This window comes from Pelophylax lessonae (assembly GCF_965119305.1).
Source record: "Pelophylax lessonae genome assembly, chromosome: 2".
NCBI lineage: Eukaryota > Metazoa > Chordata > Amphibia > Anura > Ranidae > Pelophylax > Pelophylax lessonae.
This window is the reverse complement of record NC_138769.1, coordinates 746,299,404-746,319,922: the sequence shown is the minus strand read 5'-3', so window position 1 is coordinate 746,319,922 and position 20,519 is coordinate 746,299,404. Positions and strand designations below refer to the sequence as shown.

At 44.3% G+C, this 20,519-nt stretch overlaps 1 protein-coding gene across 1 annotated transcript in view; it reads right to left on the bottom strand.

Annotated features, from left to right (window-relative positions):
- Positions 1-20,519, bottom strand: part of LOC309548372 (uncharacterized protein) — a gene marked incomplete at both ends in the record, with an annotated part of 1,605,927 nt that overhangs the window by 722,470 nt on the left and 862,938 nt on the right. Inside the window, 1 exon segment of the mRNA XM_082248310.1 lies at positions 7,881-8,282. Coding sequence (XP_082104436.1) covers positions 7,881-8,282 — 402 coding nt within the window.

The following is a 20,519-nucleotide window of genomic DNA, read 5'->3' as shown; positions in this document are numbered from 1 at the left end:
TTCTTCCATGCTGAAAAGGTGCAGCATGCTGACAGATTCTCTCCTTGCATCTAAATACCGCTTCTCTACGGCCGACACTGTTGACCGGAAGCGGAAGGCACCGGCCTCTGACCTGCCAACTGACCCCTGCGTTCTGACGGCCGGAGCTCAACGCCGTCACGCCTCCATCGGCGGTCCGCCTACCGGAACTGACGCCGCTGCGTCTTCCGGGATCAGGGCCGAAATGCGGGAAAAAAAAAAATGACTTTCACCGCCGACTGTTCGATCAGCCCAACCGCGGCCCCTTACACCCAGGCTGTACCCACCGATGGATCTCTGCTCTCCCCGAGCGAGCGAGGTTAGTGGCTCCGGAGCGTACCCCCTTTGCTGATTCAGGGAGGGGAGCTGGGATGGTCTTCCTAACATACAACCATGGGCAATACTACACCTCTCCCTGTGGAGAGAGCGCAGCCCCAACCAAGCTCCTAAAAGTGCTTCCATGCATGGCGGAGGAAACACAACAACTGAGGCATGGTGGAAGAGGAGGAGTTTTTATCTTGAAGTGTTTCCTGTAAAGTGGGCGGAGCTGCGCTCTCTCCAGGTGCTGTCCTGAAAGGCGACTTGAGAAAAAGACACATTTGCCAATGCTTCCACTTCTTCCCTTCTACAACATGGACACATGACCCCCACATCCAGCCAATTACTTATGACCTGAGAAACCCCAATCACTACCATATTGTTTTAGCTACTCACGCCCGTTTAGGGGTATTTCTCTCCTGATGCAAACTTGACGGATATGTTTATTGCTAACTCTTTCCCCTCCTCCCCCCTCCCCCATGCATCTGCTTAACCAAATCTCTAGTTCTTCTACTCTCCTACCTCTCCTTGGAAGGGCCCTACTCTACTGGTCCTCTCCCCCCAGCATCCTGCCCCTCCCTCCCCCCCCTTTTTTTTTTGCTTCTCTCCGTCCTCTTCCCCGTTGTTCCACTCTCTCCTAATTTAAACCCTCCACCCCCCCCTCCTCTCCCCCCCTCTCCCCTCCCCTCATCCTGTTCTTGCTTCCCCTATTTACCCTCCTCCCCTGCAAATACTTTCAATTGTTACTCTATTTGGTTTTCGTACACCCTTGTACAAATGTCATGAAGTTCTGACGCTCACCTAAAGGTATAGATCAGGATGTATTCTTGTATTAGATAGTGATTACCACAATGTACTTCTCCACACTGAGTTATTGTATTTTTTTCCACTGTCTGAATTTCAATAAAAAGGTTATAAAAAAAAAAAAAAAAAAAAAGACGCATTTGCCAAACCAGAATGTTGAAACTCAGTAGTAATTAATTGATTCTCTTTAACTGGATTACTAATCATATAGCGTTTAATATTTAATTTCCGCACAAATTTGTGCACATCCATGTAAGTTTGAAATTTGTTCAAACAATTTGGGGGGGGGCGAACTTTAAAAATTTATCAATAATACGTTTATCAGAGTCACTTAAAACCCGTTCGGCTCAGATTGAAAATACCAACTTTTTTCTTTTTAGATTGTATTCTCCTCCCCCCTCTAATCCCTCTCTTTGCTCGACCGGGCACTTGATGCCCAGATTGGATGTGGGAAAACCCCGCCCAGGGTATGTTTGTTGTTCTGTACCGTGGCTAGTAGGATGCCTATCTTCAATATCGTTATTGATGTAATTGGAACTGTTGCTAGGTCCTGTATTTTCAGAATAATTAGGCCTATACGGACCTTACCCATAGTTGTCCCTAGCTCCCTCTTTATCCTCAAGAGGGGAAAAATGATTCAGCACAGGGATATTATATTGGTAGTCCAAATCAGATTGCCCATTGCCCCAATGGTCTGCATCAGAATTCTGGTGCTGGCCATGAGATGAAGAAGGACCCTGCCATTGCTTATTAGAGGGTCTCTGCCTATAGTCCTAGGACAGGCCCTGATCATTAGAATGACCAAATCCTCCATCATGATTGGTATAGGAAGGATCCTTCCCATAACCATACTGTGTATTGCGGCCATGTGAAGGGTACTGTGTGCCAGGCCCATAATATTTGGGGGGTGGTTTCCCTCTACCTCATCCCTGTCCTCTGAAAGGTGATCTGTAGGACAGATTTCATCCCCTAATATTATTGTGTCCCTTAGGAGTCTCTACATAAGGAGGCCTATTGCTAGCTCCTTGATGGTGAGTGTTATGCATCATCCCTTGAGTCACATCATGAGTAATAGTATCCATCATAGACTCCTCATCATGCCAGCATTGCACACACAGGGGCTGGACCCCCCATGTACAAGGGACCTAAGAGATACAATCAGCTTGTCACCCATTCCACCAGACTCCTATAACTGGACAATTACATTTTTGGGTGGATGTGTTGTAGAAGAACCCAGACCACAGTATTGTGCGGTGAAAATAAAATCCAACTTTATTAATCATATATATGTGACACTTTACCAGCAGAAGAAAAGAGATAGATAGTTTACATTTCAAGGATATATTTATACCATTTATATCATCTATGCTAAGAAACTGATTACCATATGACACGCCCCTCATTAATACAAGCCCAGCCCACTTATGTAACCCTCTAAACATCCAAATCCATGTAAATTCCCAGAAGACACTTTCATCTTTTATCCATAACAAGCTCATTGGGTAGAAGATAACCCCGAGCCCCTCCTGCTCATTCCCACACAACAAGTCCATGTCACCATCTACAAGGTTAGAGGACCTGAAGGAGAACAAGACCATGACCACCAGGACCATCGCCTGACTGAAGCCATGCTCACATTTCTTTCTAATGCTGCTTTTATGGTCTCCTCAGATACAGATCTGGCAGATGTACATTAGTGTAACCCTTTCACTCCAATCTGTGCTTGACCATCTTTTTTGGGGTACAGAGGTGACATTAGGGGTCTAACGTCTCTTTAAAGAGGGCCTGTGGCCAGCAACATGCTATCACATGAGGGGCTATCAACCCCCTATGTGATAGAAATAACTTAACCTTCAATAGGAAGTAGAATAAAATAGATCAACTGGGAGCATCAACAAGCAATAAAAATGTTACAAAGGGAGACTCGGAAAAACAAAAACTTGTTTGCTAATGACTTTTAGACCCTGCAGGTCTCATTAACCTGTTGCCAACCACCCGCCACCTTTTTACTGCGGCAGTGTGGCTCTCCTGCACAAACCGACGTAAGCCTACTTCGGTCGCGCACCTGCAGCTAGGGGACGAGCGCGCACACTGCCGCCTTCACGTTCCTGCCCCACTCAGCAGCAGGGAAGCCAATGCACGGGGCAGGCTGCTCTGTTCCCCGCTGAGAGAGAAGAACGGTCGGATGTTGTAAACACAGCTGACCATTCTTCTCCCTGGAATGATCACAGAGTGCCTGTGATCTTTCTATATAGGAACACAGGTCTCTATGGGCGTTTTTCCACTGCATGGAACCGAACGGTTCGGCTCGCTTTTGTGCTTTTCCACTGCTGGTACCGCATGGTACGGTGTAGGAACGGTTCGTTACGGTACGGTACGGCGGCGCTTTTCCACTGCATGGAACCGAACTGTACGACTCTCAATAACAGTACCACCTTGATTGTGGTTCCAAGAGGTACCATACCCGGTACCATATCCCACAATCCTTTGCATGCAGTCACTACTAGCCACTGATTGGTCAGAGAATCCCACCCACCCCGTTGTTATCCCACCCACTTAACTTTAGTACTACTTTAGTGTAAAAGCAAACCATACCGTACCGTACTGAACCGTTCCAACACCGTACCATGCGGTACCAGCAGTGGAAAAGCAAACTGGGCCAAGCAGGGCCAAGCAGGACCGAGTAGATCCGAGCCGGTACTTGCAGTGGAAAAGTGCCATATGATCATTTCACAAGCCACACCCCTTAGAAAGTTAGAATCACTCCCCTAGGCCCACATTTAACCCCTTGATCACCCACAATGTTAACTCCTTCCCTGCCATTGTCATTATTACAGTAAAAGTGCATATTTTTATAACTGATAACTGATAACTGTAGGAATGTCACTGGTCCCCCCAAACGTGTCAAAAATGTTAGTTAGGGGTCCGATCTGTCCGCGCAATGTCGCAGTCCCACTAAAAATCGCAGATCATAGCCATTACTAGTAAAAAAAACAAAAAAAACAATAAAAATGACGTAAATCTTTCCCGTAGTTAGTAGACGCAATAACTTTTGCGCAAACCAATCAAAATACGCTTATTGTGATTTTTGTTTTACCAAAAATATGTAGCAGAAAACAAATTGGCCTAAAAATGTTAAAAAAATTTAGATTTTTTAATTTTTTTTTTGAGAATGTTATATAGCAGAAAGTGAAAAATATTGTTTTTTGTTTGTCAGAATTGTCGCTCTTTTTTGTTTATAGCGCAAAAAATAAAAATCACACAGGTGATCAAATACCACCAAAAGAAAGCTCTATTTGTGGGAAAAAAGAACATCAATTTTATTTCAATTGTCCATTAAAGTAACGCTGCAAAATATGGCCTGGTCATTAAGGGGGAAAATCTTCCGATCCAGAAGTGGTTAAAAAAAAAAACTGCCACCTAAAAAACATCACATTGTCCCCTATGTGATGAAAGGGAAGTAAAACAAAAATTACAAATATTTTTATTTTTTTTTGCAAAAAAATTGGTTACACCCAAGCACATAAAATTCCCCCCCCCCTCCCCCCCGAAGACATTTTGAGGCCCTCCACCTCCATATATGTGCTCATAGAAACGTAAGCGCATGCGTCGGGGGCACCTACGCATGAAAATGTGGACTGCGATACACATGTTGCCATGCACACGGGAGTGAAAGCAATAATTCTAGCACCAGACCTCCTCCATAACACTAAACTGATACATGTAGGGGGCTTTTTAAGCATTGTGGTCGGTAATTGGGTGCGCTAAGACAACAGTGATAAAGACCCAAATCAATGGGATGACAAAATCAATAAACATCAATTATAAATCATGAAAAGAAAATAGATCTTCATAAACTAGTGACACTCGTGTGGTTCATAGTGGTATATCAACATAAACGAAAAGTTCATAAGTGTCCATAAATGAAGTGATGAATGAAACTGAAAATTGAAAACAACGTGCTTCCAAATCCAAAGTGTAAATCCACCTCCAAGTGAAATTCCTCCTTACCAGACGGAAGAAGTAAGATGCCAAAACATAACAAATGTGCTGAAAACAAAATGGAAATCCCACAGTGCACCAAATCGCCTTGTGAAAACACCTGAATTGGTCTCTTACCAGATAGCAATCAAAAAACGCTTGTAAATTGCTCCCAGAGAACTCTATCTTCTCCTCCTCCTTCACATTCAAAAGAGTGTCTCCAATATGCCAAGCTGCCGGTCACTCTGTGTGATCTGATATGGAGAAGATCCCATGCTGTCCCTATGGTGGCCGTGTGTTCAGGATGGAGAAGCTGTTCAGCCTGCTGGAACCGTAAGAATTGCCTATAGAAAATATAGGGGACTGAAGTTTGTTGCCATTTCACAGGCACACACAAATTTAAGGTTTGGCAAATTTGGTATCCATTTACTCAGCGCAACCTCTTTTATATTTTACCAAAATGTGGGTAATTTATTGCATATGTTCACCCTAATGTTCACGTTTTTTTTTTTTTTTTTTTTAACTTAAATTTTGTGTTTCCTATACCTTTAAGGTAATATCGGGTGACATAAATTTGAACTACCACTATTTTATTCTCTAGGGAATCTGCTTTCAGAAAATATATAATGTTTGGGGGTTTTACATAATTTTCAAGGCTAAAATGATTTTTAAACGTGTGCAAAAACTGAAAAAAGGGGTCAGGCAGCAAAAAGGTTAAAGTGAACCCCAACTGGAGGAATGTCAGTCCTCAAAACACACTTCACACTTGGTAAGCTCAGAGCTCTTGCAGTTGTGCTGTGTGAATAGTCTATGGAGATGAATAATAGCTGGACAGAGGAAGAATATTACAAGGACATTCTTTCTTCACCAGATGGAATCCCTGAGACTTTCAGTAGAACCAAATGTAACACAAAGTAGCCAGCTGAAATTAAATGGTACTGTTAAATGCATCCCATAAACAGCAGAAAGTCAGTGTTGAAGGCCTACAGCAGCTTAGAAAGTTACTTTCTTACTGAACAGAGACTTCTCCCTGGCTGGGGTCCCAACCACAGACCTGCCTGCAAAGCGGTCATCCATGAGAGGAGATGAAACATGGAAAGGAGGCATTGATCATGGGAGAGGAAGTTTGGATAAGGTGAGCATAGCTGGAGCCCCAAAGCCTGGCTTATGGTGTATCAACAGTCAGAAGAACCTGGAAGGGACTCTCCCACTGAGGCTTAAGAGACTTGGCAAGATGCCATTGGATCCCATCCTAGTCTCTGGTACTGAGGCAGTGTTGGTCATGTATTTGCTCAGGCAAGGAAGAAAACACTTGGGAACACGGCTCAGTTAGTGAATGATGAAAATGCATTACATGTTCAGTCAAAGCTCCATAAAAAAAAAATAAAAAGATGAGAATCATGAGGAAAACAGTTCAGTCACTGATACTTATCTGAAAAAAATAAATAAAAAGTTATAATATTTACAGGCCTTCTAGGTGTGTCTGATGGACATAAGCACTACAGTTAGTGCATTCAATCATTACATTCCAGTTTGCTCACAGATTTTAGTTTATTTTTTTTTCTAAAGTCACATTTTATCTTTTCACGTCTTCCCTAGCTTGTGGGATGACATTGGGGCTGTGAAACTAATGGGACCCCCGCAAATCCTTTATTATTCCTCCTTCTTCCAGAGTTTCCTCTCTGCAGCTGAAGCTTATGAATCCTCTGGCGATACATTAGCACAGCATTTACTGTATAATCTTTGTCACATTCAAAGCATTAAAATGGCTTCCTTCCAGTGTGAACCCTCTGGTGTGCGATAAGGTGTGACTTCACTCTAAAAGCTTTGCCACATTCAGAACACTGATATGGCTTCTCTCCAGTGTGAACCCTCTGGTGTATGATAAGCTCTTTCTTGGTTATAAAAGCTTTGCCACATTCAGAACACTGATATGGCTTCTCTCCAGTGTGAATCCTCTGGTGACTGATAAGATGTGACTTCTGTATAAAAGCTTTGCCACATTCAGAACACTGATATGGCTTCTCTCCAGTGTGAACCCTCTGGTGACTGATAAGATATGACTTCTGTATAAAAGCTTTGCCACATTCAGAACACTGATATGGCTTCTCTCCAGTGTGAATCATCTGGTGACTGATAAGATATGACTTCTGTATAAAAGCTTTGCCACATTCAGAACACTGATATGGCTTCTCTCCAGTGTGAATCCTCTGGTGTCTGATAAGATATGACTTCTGTATAAAAGCTTTGCCACATTCAGAACATTGATATGGCTTCTCTCCAGTGTGAATCCTTTGGTGTCTGATAAGCTCTTTCTTGGTTATAAAAGCTTTGCCACATTCAGAACACTGATATGACTTCTCTCCAGTGTGAATCCTCTGGTGTTTGATAAGCTCTGATTTCTGTGTAAAAGCTTTGCCACATTCAGAACATTGATATGACTTCTCTCCAGTGTGAATCCTCTGGTGTATGATAAGATGTGACTTACGTGTAAAAGCTTTGCCACATTCAGAACATTGATATGACTTATCTCCAGTGTGAACCCTCTGGTGTATGATAAGCTCTGACTTCTGTATAAAAGCTCTGTCACATTCACAACATTGATATGGCTTCTCTCCAGTGTGAATTCTCTGGTGTCTGATAAGATGTGACTTACGTGTAAAAGTTTTATCACATTCAGAACATTGATATGACTTCTCTCCAGTGTGAACCCTCTGGTGTATGATAAGCTCTGACTTCTGTATAAAAGCTTTGCTACATTCAGAACACTGATATGACTTCTCTCCAGTGTGAATCCTCTGGTGTGTGGTAAGAATTGACTTCAATGTAAAAGTTTTATCACATTCAGAACATTGATATGGCTTCTCTCCAGTGTGAATCCTCTTGTGTCTGACAAGATTTGACTTCAATGTAAAAGTTTTATCACATTCAGAACATTGATATGGCTTCTCTCCAGTGTGAATCCTCTGATGTATGACAAGACTTGACTTCAATGTAAAAGTTTTATCACATTCAGAACATTGATATGGCTTCTCTCCAGTGTGAATCCTCTGGTGTATGACAAGATTTGACTTCAATGTAAAAGTTTTATCACATTCAGAACACTGATATGATTTCTCTCCAGTGTGAACCTTCTGGTGTGTTATACCTTTTGCCTCCATTGTAAAACCTTTATCACATTCCAAACAAGAAATATCTTCTGAAATGACTTCTCATATATACATGGGTTGGACTTTACAGTAAAGACATTGTCACTTCCAGAGCACTAAAATTACTTCTCGTTTGTTGTCCTCTGAGGTTGGATCAATGTTGAAGAGCATTCAAAACATTCATGACATTTAGAACACGGATAGGTCTTGTGTCCTGTATGAATCTTCCAGTGAACTGCAAAAAAGACTTTCAGTCACTTATAACATCCATATGGCTTGCTTCTCATGTAACTTTGTTGTATTGTTGTAATAAGAAAAGCATGACCAAAAAAATGGTTCATCAATCCATCTGTGCAGAAAAAAAACAGAAGTCATAATTCTATAAAAAGGTTAAAACAAAGTTGCTTCCATTTTTAACATTTATTATTAACTGCTTCCCGCTGGGCCTATTGTAATATGACGGCCAAACAGGAGCCCCATTGTTACATAGTTACATAGTTAGTGAGGTAGAAAAAATACATCAGTCCATCCAGTTAAACCTGTGTGTGTGTGTGTGTTTTCTGCTAACTGTACATTGTATACCCGTGTATGTTGTTGTTCTTAAGGTGCCCATCTAATAGTTTTTTGAAACTATCGATTCTCCCTGCTGATACCTCTGCTTGTGGAAGACAATTCCACATCCTTACCGCTCTGACAGTAAAGATTCCCTTACGTAGTTTAAGGTTAAACCATTTTTTTCTAGTTTTAGTGAGTGGTCCCGTGTTTTACTGTATTCCCTTTCTCTGAAAAGTTAGTTCCTTATGCTCTGGTCACCAGTTCAGTATTTGTACATTGATATCATATCCCCCCTCAATCGTCTCTTCTCCAGAGAGAATAAGTTCAATGCTTGTAGTCTTTCCTCATAGCTGATGTCCTCCATTCCTCTAATTATTTATGTTGCCCTTCTCTGGACTCTCTCCAGTTCCAGCACATCCTTCCTGGGGACCGGTGCCCAGAACTGGACGGCACTATCTGATAAACTATGTAACTCACTACACTCTCCCTGAAGGAATGTGGAATTGTGTGTATGGAGAGATAGAAGTTAGTTAGGTAGGGAGAGTGTTAGATTAATAAGCAGGCTTGACGGTGGCGTAGGTGGAAGAATACCGGGCTTGCAAGTGAGAGACTGTGGGTTGGAATCCCTTGGCCAGCAGGTGATTGATTTTAATTATGGATATTAATTAAAACCTATTAAATTAATAATGGATGTGGGAACTCGAAGTTCCCGGGAAGAAGCCCATTTGCTCGCTATTCGGCAAACAGGCAGTGTTCGAGTTGAACTTAGGTTCGTCTCGAACACGAAGCTCATCACTATACACTGATTTGGGTTCTTTTTACCAAAGAAATGTAGCTGAATACATTTTAGCCTAAAATTAAGAAGAAAGGTTATTTATTTGCAAAATTTTATAACAGAAACGAAGAAGGTGAATGTGTTAAAGATAAAGGGTTTTCAGAGATCACCTAAATACAGAGTAGAAGATAGACAGATTGAGGTATAGAGTTCCAGAGGATGGGAAAGGCTCTGGAGAAGTCCTGGAGGTGAGGAGAGTAGGAGGTATTGTGAGGAGTGAAGAGAAATGGTTTGGTTGATATTTTGAGACAAGGTTGGTGATGTAGCTGGGGGAAGAGTTGTGGAGGGCTTTGTAAGATGTTGTAAGTATTTTGGATTTTTAATAGGAAGAGATCAAACAAAAGAGTTGCCCTGGCATTATTGCACCTCCAACAGGTAGGAAAGGTTGTGGGAAAAATGTTGTGCAAAGGTGGGGAATGTATACCATCTGGTCAAAGATTATATCTGGACTCCTGGACACTGCTGGAAAAGGAGGATTTGTGAGTAAAGAATAGGATATGATCTCTTTCTGTCTGGGTGAATGTGTGACCCAAATCTCTTCTCATTTCAGAAGGAATAAAGTTGTGAAATCTTTGATTGGTAAGAAAGTGATGGGATATGGAAATTGTGTGACCTGTTGGCCGACTTATCTTTATTCCGGCATCATGGAAGAATGCATTGTCACCTGACCCGTCTGTAACGCTCATTAATAAATGTTTCATCAATAAATGCATAATCTTTTGCCAAACACAATACGTATATATTCGTTGCAGTTTTGAAATGGTTTACCGGGATTATGGCTGAAGCCTGCAATTTCTCATAAAAGCCATCCGAGCAGTAGCCGCTGTATCACTATTAGAAGCAGTGAGAGGGGTGTCCCCTCCCCCCCTCCTCCTGCTTCTCACCAGCATTTCTCTGCCTTCTGTTCTTACCAGTGAGCCTGGGAAATGATCCGACAGTTCGCACAGCTGGTCACAGACGTGAGAAGAAACCAGATCGTCTCTGATCACCTCTACAATCTAGGAGGACCGGAGCGACATCATGACATCACTTCCAGTCTAGGGCCGAGGTAACCAGGTTTTCTTTTTTTCTTTTTTTTTTAAAGCAAAAGATCACTTTTTTTTTTTGATCTTTTGCTTTCAAAAGGTAGACCCCAGTTCTCTCCATAAAGTAGACTTGTCATCCCTTATTTCTGTTAAAAGGGATGTTTACATTTCTTGTAATAGGAATAAAAGCGATAAAAAAATAAAGGGACATTGTAAAAAAAAAAAAAGTCAATCAGAATTTAAATAAATAAGAAAATAAAAAGGCTGGCAAGCAAAAGTGAACACATTCTTAAGTCACGCATGCATACTGTATGTAAATGGTTTTTGCAACACACGTGAGGTATCATTGTGGACGTTAGAGCGAGAGCAAGAATTCTAGCGCTGGACCTCCTCTATAAACTGGCTTCTCACCCCTCCCCCCTACACAGCCCTTCTCACCCCTCCCCCATACACAGACCTCCCCAGCTTCTCACCCCTCCCCCATACACAGTCTTCCCTGTCTTCTTACCTCTCCCCCATACACAGCCCTCCCTGTCTTCTTACCCCTCCCCCATACACATTCCTCCAGATCTAACCAGCAACCCACATTCACCTAGCAGCAAGAGGGTCGCTGGTTCAATTCCCAACCATAACACTACCTCCCTGGAGTTTTCATGTTCTCCCTGTGCCTGCGTGGGTTTCCTCCGGGTACTCCGGTTTCCTCCCACACTCCAAAGACATGCTGGTAGGTTAATTGGATCCTGTTCAAAAATATTGGCCCTACTGTGTATGTATGTGAGTTAGGGACCTTTAGATTGTAAGCTCCTTGAGGGCAGGGACTGATGTGAATGTGCAATGTATATGTAAAGCGCTGCGTAAATTGACAGCGCTATACAAGAACCTGAAATAAATAAATAAATATTACACCCTTTCTCTTTCAGATTTCTCCTCACACACAAAGGTTTTACAATATGCCTGGATAAAATGGTAAAAAGGCGCTGGTAACCCTGGATGTTATTATTAAGGCCTCATGCACACTGGACGTTTTTGGAGCTGCTGTTAGCAGCGTCAGACGTTTTTTTTTGCAGCTGCAGAATGCCCATCCATGTTATTCTATGGCCTCATGCACACATAGAGCTTTTAGGGGCTCCAAGTGGCATAGGCGTTTTACAGCTCCAAAAAAAAACCCAGGAACTGTGCGCTCTGGAGCTGCAGCGTCAAGCTGCAAAAACGCCTGACGCTGCTAAAGTCTGAATAATGTTGCTTAACGTGCGTTAAGCCACGTTATACCTTTTTTTCTTCCATTCAAAATCAATGGTTCCCTATGGGAGCTCTGCACCCCCCACCTCAAAGCACCTTGCCCCCATGTTGATGAGGACAAGGGCCTCATCCCCACAACCCTGGCCGGTGGTTGTGGGGGTCTGCGGGCAGGGGGCTCATCGGAATCTGGAATCCCCCTTTAACAAGGGGGCCCCCCAGATCCCGGACCCCCTCCCTATGGGTATGGGGTACACTGTACCCCATACCCATTCACCCCATAAAAGGCAGTGTGTGTAAATAAGAGACGTTTTGAAAAGTTTATTAAAAATCTTCATCTGTTCTTCTCCGCTCCGGTCTTCTCCTCTCTTCTGGTCTTCTCCTCTCCGCTCTTCTCCCCTGCGCTCTTCTGCCCTCCGCTCTTCTGCTCTTCTGCTCTTTTGCCTCCTCTGGTCTTCTTCTTCCTCCGGTCCTCCTCCGACGCTGTCACTGGTGATTATGCCGGTCTCCGGTCTCTGCAGCTTGTTATATAGCCATTGGGGGCGTGGCCTCTCTGCGAGGCCCCACCCCCTTATGTCACCGACAACGTCCAAACCAGGCCCTTCGGGTCTAGTATGGAATTTGAGGGTGACATAAGGGGCGTGGTCTCCCGGTGACGTCGGTGACATAAGGGGCGTGGTCTCCCGCTGACGTCACCAGGAGGCCCCGCCACTAATGACTATATAATAAGCTGCTGAGACCGGAGACCGGCATAATCACCGCTGACAGCAGAAGAGCAAAAAAGCAGAAGAGTGGAGGGCAGAAGAGCGGAGGGCAGAAGAGCGGAGGGCAGAAGAGCGGAGGGCAGAAGAGCGGAGGGGAGAAGAGCGGAGGGGAGAAGACCAGAAGAGAGGAGAAGAACAGATGAAGATTTTTAATAAACTTTTCAAAACGTCTCTTGTCGTTATTTACACACACTGCCTTTTATGGGGTGAATGGGTAGGGGTACAGTGTACCCCATACTCATTCACATAGGGAGGGGGTCCGGGATCTGGGGGGCCCCCTTGTTAAAGGGGGCTTCCAGATTCCGATGAGCCCCCTGCCCGCAGACCCCCACAACCACCGGCCAGGGTTGTGGGGATGAGGCCCTTGTCCTCATCAACATGGGGGCAAGGTGCTTTGAGGTGGGGGGTGCAGAGCCCCCCCTGCCCCAAAGCACCCACACCCCCCCCATGTTGAGCGGGTGTGGCCTGGTATGGTCCAGGGGGGGTGGGGCCGCTCGCTCGTCCCCTCCCCTTTCCTGGCCTGCCGGGCTGCATGCTCGGATAAGGGTCTGGTATGGATTTTGGGGGGGACCCCACGCCAATTTTACGGTGTGGGGCTACCCTCAAATTCCATACCAGACCCGAAGGGCCTGGTTTGGAACCTGGGAGGGAACCCCACGCCATTTTTTTTCCCCATTTTGGCCTGGAGTTCCCCCTCAATATTCTCACAGCGCAAGTCGCGCCGCAAGTCGGATCATCCTGATCCGACTTGCGGTGCAACTTCCATTCAAATCAATAGGCTCACATAGGGAACCATTGATTTTGAATGGAGGCAGAAAAAACGCTGCTAAAAGCTACGTGGCCAAACGTGCAATAACGCAAAAGCTACTGAAAGCACGTTTTTTACAGCTGCTTTTTCCCAGCGTCAAGAAACAGCTTTGGAGCACGTTTTTATGACGCCCTGTGTGCATGGAGCCTAAATGAAAAATAATAATAGTAAAGTGCTAATTCTGTTGTGTAAATGTAGCGAAAAAAAAATATATAAAATACAGAGTGCTAGCTCTTGTTTCTATTGTGAAAAATAACGCTTTAAGTATTTGAAATGATTCAAAACAAATTAAAAGTGTTAATTTTCATAAACAAAATCACTGGTCTCTCCTAAACCCGGAAGCTGAGAGTAATAGTAACGTCACCTCCTATCGCATTGGAACGCACGCCGGACCGCTGCCACGCTACGAGGGTGAACTAGGAAGGATATCGGAGAGTATCAGGAGACTGCAGATCCTGCACCCCCCATCCCACTACTACCCATAGCAACCGATGGGCATTGCCCTGTGCCAGGTGGGCACAACAATAAGTAAAGAATCCGAATAATGTCCAGAATATGGAAACAAAAACGGGTAACTTGTGCAGGTACCGCTTACCGGAAATAAGATAAACAAAGGCCCATCAGTATGTTCAAAATACGTCCTAGGGATGAGGTCCAGGTGGACTACCAGGTTCCAACGCGGATCCCTCAATGGAGTGGTAACATGTGTGATACAAAAAAATATACCGCCATAGCGTAAAACCAAAAAATGTGTGTAAAGAAAGGACACCCAAAGTGCATTGAGAACACCACTGCTCCCGTAGTGAAATAAATGTGATATAGGATGCCACAAAACCCCAATAGGTACTCCTTACCAAACTATAAATGAAAAATAGCAGATACACCAAAAAGGGGGAGAAGGGGGATCACCCCAATAGGACAGCAGCTTACCACAAGGATGAATATGGAGAGCTTATATAAGGCTGGATAGGTGTGGTCTGAACATGCAAGCAAGTGGGGGGAACACCTCTGATGGATAAAACACCCTTACCGACTCCCGATGATAAGGAGGCAGGAGGGATATGTATGGAACCGATCCGTTGTGTCTCCTCACTCAGATAGGGAACTCAGATGGACGGTATTGGATCAACCATAGATGATACAAAATATGGAAAACGCCATAGTGTAAAACCCACGGATGTATTTATTATTAAAATTAGTAATGCACTTACAGACAATCAGAAGATCTAATGCAGAGAGAAAAGAAAGCCGCCGGCCGGACGGCTCCGCTCGCCCGTCCCTCGTGGACAGCAACGTGTAGGTGACGTCAGCACGCCGTGACCTGACGCGTTTCATCAAAGATGATATTCTCAAATTTCCCTATCTGAGTGAGGAGACACAACGGATCGGTTCCATACATATCCCTCCTGCCTCCTTATCATCGGGAGTCGGTAAGGGTGTTTTATCCATCAGAGGTGTTCCCCCCACTTGCTTGCATGTTCAGACCACACCTATCCAGCCTTATATAAGCTCTCCATATTCATCCTTGTGGTAAGCTGCTGTCCTATTGGGGTGATCCCCCTTCTCCCCCTTTTTGGTGTATCTGCTATTTTTCATTTATAGTTTGGTAAGGAGTACCTATTGGGGTTTTGTGGCATCCTATATCACATTTATTTCACTACGGGAGCAGTGGTGTTCTCAATGCACTTTGGGTGTCCTTTCTTTACACACATTTTTTGGTTTTACGCTATGGCGGTATATTTTTTTGTATCACACATGTTACCACTCCATTGAGGGATCCGCGTTGGAACCTGGTAGTCCACCTGGACCTCATCCCTAGGACGTATTTTGAACATACTGATGGGCCTTTGTTTATCTTATTTCCGGTAAGCGGTACCTTCACAAGTTACCCGTTTTTGTTTCCATATTCTGGACATTATTCGGATTCTTCACTATTTCACCATACAATCAACTTGTATACATCATCCACAGCGCAACTTATTTTATATTGGACATTTTTTGGGTGCTAGTCTCACTTGAGGTTGCTGCTTATATTTTATTTTTGGATTAGCGCAATTGTTTCCCCCTTTTTTTTTTACAACAATAAGTAAGCAGCCATTTTTATGTTTTGATGTAATATAAAATAAATACAGTATTACACTATTTTTATCTTCTTATCTGTCTCCCTGCATATGGGCTTAATATACACCCAGGTGAGGTAACTAATGGAGGAGTGAGGAGAAGGAGTATATTATTATTTCTTCCAAATCATCCTTTTGTTGGAAACCATAAAAATAATCAAGGTGGAGTGAAGGTGAGCCTATGGTGTGATCCACCTAAGGAAATAGGATCACAGGCATTTGAGGTCTGTGTGACCTACCAGGATCTGGTAAGAGGCATCGATTATCTCCCTTATTCACCGGAGCCCCTGATCCATAGGAAATCAATTCCTACACTATTTTACATGAACTGTCTGCATCACAGCCCACTATTCAAGCACTTTTCAAGCACTATATTTATATTTATACAATTGTTTGTCAATTTATTTATTCACAGAGCAATATATTTATATGTTTAATATTGGAACTTTTTGAAGATATAATAAGTGCATTTGCTATTAACAAGCACCTTAATGGTGACTTATTGCACTGTCCGGCACTTTATGGATTTTTTTGTATTGCACAGTACACTTTCTTCTCACTAGCGCTTCACTATTTTACATTTATAGTCATTTTGTTTATGAAAATTAACACTTTTATTTTGTTTTGAATAATTTCAAATACTTAAAGCGTTATTTTTCACAATAGAAACAAGAGCTAGCACTCTGTATTTTATATATATTTTTTCGCTACATTTGCACAACAGAATTAGCACTTTACTATTATTATTTTTCATTTAATAATAACATCCAGGGTTACCAGCGCCTTTTTACCATTTATCCAGTTTAGTTATTGTAATTTTACAATTAAAGGGGCAGCAGGTTACAGCACTGTTTAACCTCTAAGAACCAGGCGCCTTCACACAAATTTACTTACAATATGTCTACCTTATCAAACACTGATCACCTACCTCCCCCAACACAGAACCCACAGATCACTTACCTCTCCCAACACAGAACCCACAGATCACCTACCCCCCCAAAACAGAACCCACAGATCACCCCTCCCCCTACCTCCCCCAACACAGAACCCACAGATCACCTACCTCCCCCAACACAGAACCCACAGATCACCTACCCCCCCCAAAACAGAACCCACAGATCACCTACCTCCCCCAACACAGAACCCACAGATCACCTACCCCCCCAACACAGAACCCACAGATCACCTACCTCCCCCAACACAGAACCCACAGATCACCTACCTCCCCCAAAACAGAACCCACAGATCACCTACCCCCCCAACACAGAACCCACAGATCACCTATCTCCCCCAACACAGAACCCACAGATCACCTACCTCCCCCCAACACAGAACCCACAGATCACCTACCCCCCCAACACAGAACCCACAGATCACCTACCTCCCCCAACATAGAACCCACAGATCACCTACCTCCCCCTCCCCCACCAACACAGAACCCACAGATCACCTACTTCCCCCAACACAGAACCCAAAGGTCATCTACCTCCCCCAACATAGAACCCACAGATCACCTACCCTCCCAACACAGAACCCACAGATCACCTACCTCCCCCCAACACAGAACCCAAAGGTCATCTACCCCCCAACATAGAACCCACAGATCACCTACCTCCCCCAACATAGAACCCACAGATCACCTACCTCCCCCCCAACACAGAACCCAAAGGTCATCTACCCCCCCAACATAGAACCCACAGATCACCTACCTCCCCCAACACAGAACCCACAGATCACCTACCTCCCCCAACACAGAACCCACAGATCACCTACCTCCCCACAACACAGAACCCAAAGGTCATCTACCTCCCCCAACATAGAGCCCACAGATCACCTACCCCCCCTCCCCAACACAGAACCCACAGATCACCTACCTCCCCAAACATAGAACCCACAGATCACCTATCTCCCCCAACAACACAGAACCCACAGATCACCTACCTTCCCGAATATAGAACCCACAGATCACCTACCTCCACCCAACACAGAACCCACAGTTCACCTATCTCCCCAAACATAGAACCCACAGATAACCTATCTCCCCCTCCCCCACCATCACAGAACCCACAGATCACCTACCTCCACCCAACACAGAACCCACAGATCACCTACCTCCCCCAACACAGAACCCACAGATCACCTATCCCCCCCACTGACAGAACCCACAGATCACCTACCCCCCCTCACCAACACAGAGCCCACAGATGACCTACCACCCTCAAAACAGAACCCACAGATCACCTACCCCCCCACCAACACAGAGCCCACAGATGACCTACCTCCCTCAAAACAGAACCCACAGATCACCTACCTCCCCCAACACAGAACCCACAGATCACCTACCTCCCCCAACACAGAACCCACAGATCACCTATCTCCCCCAACACAGAACCCATATATCACCTACCTCCCCCAACACAGAACCCACAGTTCACCCCCCCCCATCAACACAGAACCCATAGATCACCTACCTCCCTCAAAACAGAACCCACAGATCACCTATCTCCCCCAACACAGAACCAACAGATCACCTACCTCCCCCAACACAGAACCCACAGATGACCCTCCCCCCCGCCAACACAGAACCCACAGATAACCTGCCTCCCTCAAAACATAACCCACAGATCCCCTATCCCCCCAACACAGGACCCACAGATCACCTACCTCCCCCAAAACAGAACCCACAGATCACCTACCTCCATTCAACACAGAACCCACAGATCAGCTACTTCCCCCAAAACAGAACACACAGATCACTTATCTTCCCCAACACAGAACCCACAGATCATATATCCCCCCACCAAAACAGAACCCACAGATCACCTACCTCCCCCAACACAGAACCCACAGATCACCCCTCCCCCAACACAGAACCCACAGATCACCTACCGCCCCCAACACAGAACACACAGATCATCTATCTCTCCCCTCCTCCAACACAGAACTCACAGATCACCTACCTCCCCCCCCCACACAAAGAAACACAATAGATCACCTACCTCCCCCTCACACACAGATCTGTAAATTACCTGCCTTCCTGTAGAAAACCAGGCCGGTGTTGTCCCTCTATAGATCCTAATACAGTGTCACTATCAGAGGAGGGAAGTGATGGGTCAGAGTCTGTAGAAGAAGCTCCAGTGACCAGTCTAGATGGACGAGGTGAGAATGTTGTGTAGGTGGCCCTCCAAGAGTTCGCCTGATTAGTAGATCTTTAGACGTTGAACTCCCTCTGACAATGCAGACTGCAGTGTAGACTCCACCGGTGTGATCTGTGCATCCAGAGCAGCTTCTTCCTTCTGGAGAAATGAAACTCAGAGAACAATGGAGCTTTTGTTTAGAACTTATGTAAACAGACCATTGTACTCCTCCCTGCCCGCAAACAAAGCTGGGATCAGTTTACCTCGGAGCCCCCTTGGAATACGCTGTGATTTCTAATATTCAGCTAAAGTCATGCCATGGAATCCAATGACAGTTGTCTTTTTAGGAACTTCTCAGAAGGATTTATATCTGGAAATATTTTCCCAAAAACTGGCTGCACACATACACACACACACATACACACACATACACACACACACACTTTTGGTGAAGCCAACTCCGGTCTCCATAGAGGAGAAAGGTAATTCCCAGTAGCAGGTATAATATACAGCAGGGGTATTGGATTAAATTTGCGAAGGTCCAATCAGTAAAATATTCTTCCAGCGGAGGTCTAAATCAGTTTTATGATGATTCAGATCCTTCACATCACAACCCCTTCTCTTTTTAAGCTAGAATCACATATCTGTGGCTGCAGAATACGCAGGAAATCACATGAGTTCCCGACCCACAGAGAAACGCACTGCACTTTAGCAGATGCACGGGGTTGTCATTAAAAATGAGTACATTGGCACCTATGGCACATTTTTAAGCTCACCAAATCACATGGAAATGCAGCACTCTGTGAAAGAACAAAGGAGTGCTGGTTCACATTATCCAACAATCATTGCCACATCCCTAAAAACATAATGGGAAAACGTGAACTTGGTTCGGGGCAGGACAAATATACGATCAAGCTGGAGGGATATCCGGGCCGTACCTCACCAAAAGCATGACTAGGCATTGACTCTCCATGCCCCCAATGGATGGCCTTGTCCCAGCACTGAATCTAGGAATGTGGCATACATTTGCACAACCTCAATGGAAGGACACATTTAAAAATTGCCATTTTTCTCTCTAATATGATTGGTTCCTATATTGTCAGCGCCATCCAGTGGCCACAATACATTATATTTATTTAATTACCTGAGTTGGGAAAAATCCTGCATTATGGCCATTAGATGGCGCTGACATGTCTGGTTGTGTCTATGCAGATGTGAGACATTTGTACGGTGATTTGTCCCATAAATAGAGGGCTTAGTCTTTGTGAGATCTCCTTTATTACACATGTCCCTCTGTCCCCGACCAGGAGAAATGGACTCACTTCTGGGAGAAAAAGCAGAAAAATTCCAATTTCTACCGAAGTGAAGATTTTTTTTTTTTTAATTCTGATATTTTTTTCTTAAAGTGTAAGTTTAGTTAAATTGTCCCTTGTGCTGGCGGATATTTATGTGGAAATCTTCATTCCTCCGCCCTCATAATAGCTGTACCATCACTTCCCACAATGACACATTGTCTATGAATGGAGGAGGGGGTCCTAGAGGCGTTATCTAGGGTTCCCTTCGAACCATTGGAAGAGATTTCCCTCAAAATGTTGTCCCTAAAATTGACGTTCTTACTGGCCATCACTACAGCTAGAAGAGTAGGAGACCTCCAAGCTCTCTCTATAAAGAACCATTTATGGTAATATTCCCAGACAGGATAGTCCTAAGACCAGATCCTCTGTATCTACCGAAGGTAGCATCTCCTTTTCACAGAACACAGGAGATAA